At 40.7% G+C, this 6,000-nt stretch overlaps 1 protein-coding gene across 1 annotated transcript in view; it reads left to right on the forward strand.

Moving 5' to 3' along the window:
• DHX40 (DEAH-box helicase 40) overlaps window positions 1–3,297 on the forward strand; it is a 112,790-nt gene extending 109,493 nt beyond the window's left edge. The window contains exons 19-20 of the mRNA XM_040424661.1: window positions 2,610–2,838; window positions 3,077–3,297. Coding sequence (XP_040280595.1) covers window positions 2,610–2,838; window positions 3,077–3,213 — 366 coding nt within the window. The 3' untranslated portion in view covers window positions 3,214–3,297. The remainder of the gene's footprint in view (window positions 1–2,609; window positions 2,839–3,076) is intronic.
• Window positions 3,298–6,000: the final 2,703 nt, after the last annotated feature.

Below are 6,000 nucleotides of genomic sequence, written 5' to 3' on the forward strand. Positions count from 1 at the left end.
TCATCCTGCTGCTTTTGTCAGCAGTCACATCATCAATAAATACCAGAGAACCAGTTCCATTGGCAGCCATACATGCCCACGCCATGACACTACCACCACCATGCTTCACTGATGAGGTGGTATGCTTAGGATCATGAGCAGTTCCTTTCCTTCTCCATACTCTTCTCTTCCCATCACTCTGGTACAAGTTGATCTTGGTCTCATTTGTCCATAGGATGTTGTTCCAGAACTGTGAAGGCTTTTTTTTAGATGTCGTTTAGCAAACTCTAATCTGGCCTTCCTGTTTTTGAGGCTCACCAATGGTTTACATCTTGTGGTGAAACCCTCTGGTATTCAATCTGGTGAAGTCTTCTCTTGATTGTTGACTTTGACACACATACACCTTACCTCCTGGAGAGTGTTCTAGATCTAGCCCACTGTTGTGAAGGGTGTTTTTCTTCACCAGGGAAAGAATTTCTTCGGTCATCCACCACAGTTGTTTTCCGTGGTCTTCCGGGTCTTTGGTGTTGCTGATATCACCGGTGCGTTCTTTCTTTTTAAGAATGTTCCAAACCGTTGTTTTGGCCACGCCTAATGTTTTTACTATCTCTCTGATGGGTTTGTTTTGTTTTTTCAGCCTAATGATGGCTTGCTTCACTGATAGTGACAGCTCTTTGGGTCTCATCTTGAGAGTTGACAGCAACATATTCCAAATGCAAATAGCACACTTGAAATGAACTCTGGACCTTTTATCTGCTCGTTGTAATTGCTCTTTTCATTTCAAATCCATTGTGGTGGTGTATAGAGCCAAAAATGTTAGAATTGTGTTGATGTCCCAATATTTATGGACCTGACTGTAAGTAGCAGGGCCCCTCAGCTCGGCAGTGTACAGTGTCACAAAAGCACTTTGCACTTCCATGGCATCATATACACTTCTGTTATCATATATCACCTCTAGTGTTGAACGAATCGAAGTCCACTTCAGGGAATTTCAAAGAAAATTCAATTCGCCACGAAGCCGGATTTCCTCGTTGTTCATGGAAAAAGCAAATAGATTTTCCCTGAAATGGTGTCAAAAACAAAAAAATCATACTTCATCCATTTGCTCGCAACGGCTGGCCACTGTCATCTTGCTTGAAGATCTCGCACAAAATGTGCACATTTTGCGCCAGATCTTCAAGCAAGATGGCGGCAGCTGGCCTGTTGCAAGCAAACGGATGAGGTAAGTATGATTGAATTTTTATTTTTTACACCCGATTATTACTATCGGATGCCGCGATCATGTGTGAACTTAGCATCTGAGGGGTACAATGACGCAATCGCCGCTCCCTGTCATTGCACCCACTACATACACTGAAATTCACTTTGTGACTAATTACTTTTGTAAAATTCGGCGAAGCAGCCAGTTACAATTTTTCAATACTTCGCCATCTCTAATCAACTCTGTAGTAGCACAGATGAAATCATACTTGCAATAGCCAGTACCCCCGGCACACCCCCAGAATATCTACTCTCCAGCCCATTAAAGCAACTGATTTCACCTCCTTTTGTAGCACATAATCTTTACCATGTAGAATGTCCCTCCGTTAACATATTCTTTTTTTTATTAGTACATTCTTGAAACCCCCCACCAACAAATTCTTAAGGTGGCTATACACATTAGACAGAACTAGGTTGATGTTGAACAGTTGCCTGGTGAATGGTCTTTTGGCAGACACAGACATACAAGTTTAAGTCCATACTGGCCGAACGTATTCAGTGACACCAGGCAAAGGATGAACAATGTTTTTATAAACATTTTCACTTTGAAAGATTGTATGTGGACTAATGACTATGAGATGAAAATTTTAAAGAGGTTTTCTGGGTCTTCTATATTAAAGACCTATCCTCCCGATAGGTCTTCAATATGTGATCGGTGGAGGTCCGACTCCCAGCACCTCTACCAAGCAACTGTTTGAAGAGGCGCCGGCGCTCCGGTCTCCTTTTAGCATACCAAGCGCAGTGCCCTCCATTGTATAGTGACAGTGCTTGGTATTGTAGCTCAGCCCCATTCACTTGAATGGTACTGAGATACAACTAGGCCATGTGACCGATGAATGTGACGTCACTGGTCTTAGAAGTGACCACAGCGCTCACTGGACCAGAGCTTCTTCAAACAGCTGATTGGCAGAGGTGCTGGAAGTCAGACGACCCACCGATCACATTGATGACGTATCTCAAGAATAGGCCATCAATATAGAAGAAGACCCATAAAACCCTTATAAACACAGCTAACTTCTTTCCAAACAATGGTGATTGGTCATCGTTAGACTAAAATGATTGGTCATTGTTAAATTCCACCCGACAAATTATCATCTTGGTCAAACTATTGTCTATTTTTATCAACTTCCGACTAATGTATATGGCCTTACCTTCCACCCAGCAGCATGTTGTCATCATTCCAAGCAGTACATTATCTTCTCCATCTTCAAGCTGCACATTTACTTCTGCAAAATATTCTTTACTGTAAATCTGCTGGTCCTCTTGGCAGCTTCTCTGAGATATACATAAAGCTGCAGACCTCCTGATGCTGGAAAAGCGGATTGCTTTTAGGTTTTCTGGGTTTATGTTTCTTTTTTCTTTTCCTTAAGTTGTTTGGACAGGAGGCCAGTCTGGAGTGGATTTTATTCCACAACGTTATGGTTACATCGAAGATATATGTCCGAACTGTGTGTCCCATCCGCTATGAATGGGTTAAGGATTTGCTTCCAAAACTTCATGATGTAGATGCCTATGAACTGAGCAGTGTGGCCAGAGAAGAAGTGACCGAAGAGGAACTTGCCAAATGGGAATCAAGAGAACAAGCAAAACGCAACAATGGTAAGATTATTATGTATTAGGTTGCTACCCCACCTTGTTTTTTTTCCTGGTGTTTTTTTTATGTCACTTGAGAATTGCCAATGAGAATTGTTGTTAGGTGGGGGAAGCTGTCAGTTTTTGGAAGTTAAAAGTAAAAAATGCTTGCCTGCTGGTACTTATACAGTAGTATGTAACCATAATTTCTCACAAGCCATTTGGCACTTTTTTTTTTATTCTTTTTTTTTTTTTTACTTATTAGAGGGACTAGAAGCCTCACTAAAGAAAATGCAGAAAAGAAATGACGACAAGTCCATATCTGATGCCAAAGAACGTTTCCTTCAACGCAAACAACAGAAACTTCAGAATCCAAATGCTCATAAGGGAGAAGCAAGCTGATAACGCTTAAGCTCTAGCCTGAATTGCAGGTCACAAAGTAGATATTTTATTTTTACGTTACAAATAGACAGAAAAAAAACCCATCTATGGCCAGTTATCTGATCATTGTCTTGTAATGGATCTCTTTAGAAAGTATATATAAAACAATAGCCCCAGCACATTAGATTTCTACATACACACTTGTTCAAGTTCACACTTCCATTCTTTTCTGTCAGGTTACTGTTGATTGGTCAGAAGATCAATAGTTTGCTGTGCTGTTCTATTCTGTTAAATAAGCTAGGATATATGGTGGTCTATTATAAGTTATAAGGATCTTTCAGGATATCCAAAATATCCGTAATGACTCTTATATGAAGTCATGGCCATTGTAAACAAAGTCAAAATTTTTTAAGGGAGTCTGTGACTGCAAATTCACAAATGAAAATATTCCTGGTGCCCTGTCCTGTATCCCAAATTTACCTTTTGTCTTATAATTCATATGCAAATTAGCTCATGGGGCAGTCCCATCATTTATGGTGCCCAGGCACGCCCAACTGAATGGAGCCCGACTACTCCCCTCAGCACTAAATGGAGTCTGAATGGAGCCTGACTCCTCCCCTCAGCACTGAATTGAGCCCTGCTCCTCCCATCAGCACTAAATGGAGCCCTGCTCCTCCCCTCAGCACTGAATGGAGGCCTGCTCCTCCCCTCGGCACTGAATGGAGGCCGGCTTCTCCCCTGGGCACTGAATGGAGGCCGGGTTCTCCCCTCAGCACTAAATGGAGGCCGGCTCCTTCCCTCAGCACTGAATGGAGGACGGCTTCTCCCCACAGCACTGAATGGAGGACGGCTTCTCCCCACAGCACTGAATAGAGGACTGAATGGGCACTGAATGGAGGCCGGCTTCTCCCCTGGGCACTGAATGGAGGCCAGCTCCTCCCCTCAGCACTAAATGGAGGCCCAGCTCCTCCCCTCAGCACTGAATGGAGCCCCACTCCTCCCTCATAGTCCCGACTTCATGCAGGCACTCAGCTCACTGCACTGCCTGCGTAAGATTTCTTGGTTTCAATCTTCTTCAAGCAGTGAAGTGAGCAGAGCTGATTACTAATTAAAAGGTGTCAAAGCTAGCCAGCAAGGCATTATGCCTGGTTTAATAGTGAAATTCCTGGTGACAGATTCCTTTTAACAATAATGGCTCTTGGCATGATAGAAGTACCACAAGCAGGTGTATAATATTTATTCACTCAAATCGATTTCTGCTACCTAATGGTGGCCATATACATAGATAGAAGTTGGTTGAACAATCAATCATCTAGTGAACGTTACTCTCACAGACACGGCTATATAATTTTAGTTTATATTGGTTGTTATAGTTGTTCAAACTGGCATACACCTTAAATGAAATTGGGCGATGGCCGAAAGATCTTTCGTTTCACGAACAGTCTTTCTTTGAACAAAAAAAGACCTTTCGTCTATCAGATGAGATATTAAACGTGGCCGACTACTTTTCAAACAATAACGGCCTGACATATATTGTTATATTTCAACCGCACGAACGTTCATTTTGGTTGAAATGTCTGTTTTGATCAACCGTAATGTGTGTGGGTGCATATACCATGGAATACAGAAACCTACAAGGAAAGCATTTTGATAAAATAACTGGGGTAGTTATCTAAAAAAAAAATAATAATAATAATAATTACTGTATAAAGATCTGCCAAATAGAGTTTGTATATTGAGTTAGGCCAAATATTTTGTGTGAACTTCTAATCTGTATTTGCAGAAAATTATCATGAACTTTTTGTTTGTACTTTTAATGTTCTATGTATATTTTTTTAGAGTAAAAACTTTCTGGAGATTTATCAAGACAGGTGCCTTTCTGCACTAGTCTTGATACCCCCTGCGCTGCCGGAGGATGCACCACTCGTCATAAATTAGGCGCATCCTCCGTGAGGCTGTGTGCCTAAACAGAAATCTACGACAGCCAAGAGCTGCCGTAGAATTATGGCTTCATTTGCACCAGAAAAACTGGCGTAAATAAAAATAAATTTGTCTTGGCCACACCCCTTTCTGCCCTTACCTTTCCCTTTTTGGAAAAGTGCAAGGGCGGCGTAAAAAAGAGATGCTTGCGACTTTTTGTTTGTCTGTTTTCAAAAGTTGCATTTTAAAAAGTCGCAACGGAGATGATAAATCTCCCTCTTTGTGTTAAAGGGGTATCCAAGATGCCACACGATCCTATGCGGCTGGACATTTGTTTTTAAACTAGATATATACACTAAATGTTTTTTTTTAAGTTATAAATTCTGTGCGTATAATATCAAAAATATATGTTTATAAGAATTGGTGTTCTAAATTTGCAGTAGTTTTTCTAAATTTGAGTGTGGTCAGAGTAAAACGTAACGTTTCAATTAGAGCAATTAGAAAAATAGTCCAAGACCTATTTTCTAATTGCTCTAATTAAACGTTAAGTTTTACTCTGACACATACTACTTCCTCTGTTTGATCAGGTGGTCACCACAATATTCAAATTGCTATTTTGTACTCTGTTTTTCTAAATTTCCCCAATTTTATTTTTCACTGTTCTGAACTTCATAAGAGAGATTTATCAAATGCTGTAAAGGAAAACTGGATTGGTTGCCCATAGCAACCAATCAGATTTTGCCTTTCATTTCCAAGGAGCTCTGAACAATAAAAGGTGGAATCTGATTGGTTGCTATGCCAGTTCTACTTACACCAGCTTTGATAAATCTCCCTCCTTGTCTTTAGAGCTTCCACAGCTCTTTTTATACAACTTAAATAAAAATATAT

The sequence above is a fragment of the Bufo bufo genome, chromosome 3 (assembly GCF_905171765.1).
Source record: "Bufo bufo chromosome 3, aBufBuf1.1, whole genome shotgun sequence".
Taxonomy (NCBI): Eukaryota; Metazoa; Chordata; class Amphibia; order Anura; family Bufonidae; genus Bufo; species Bufo bufo.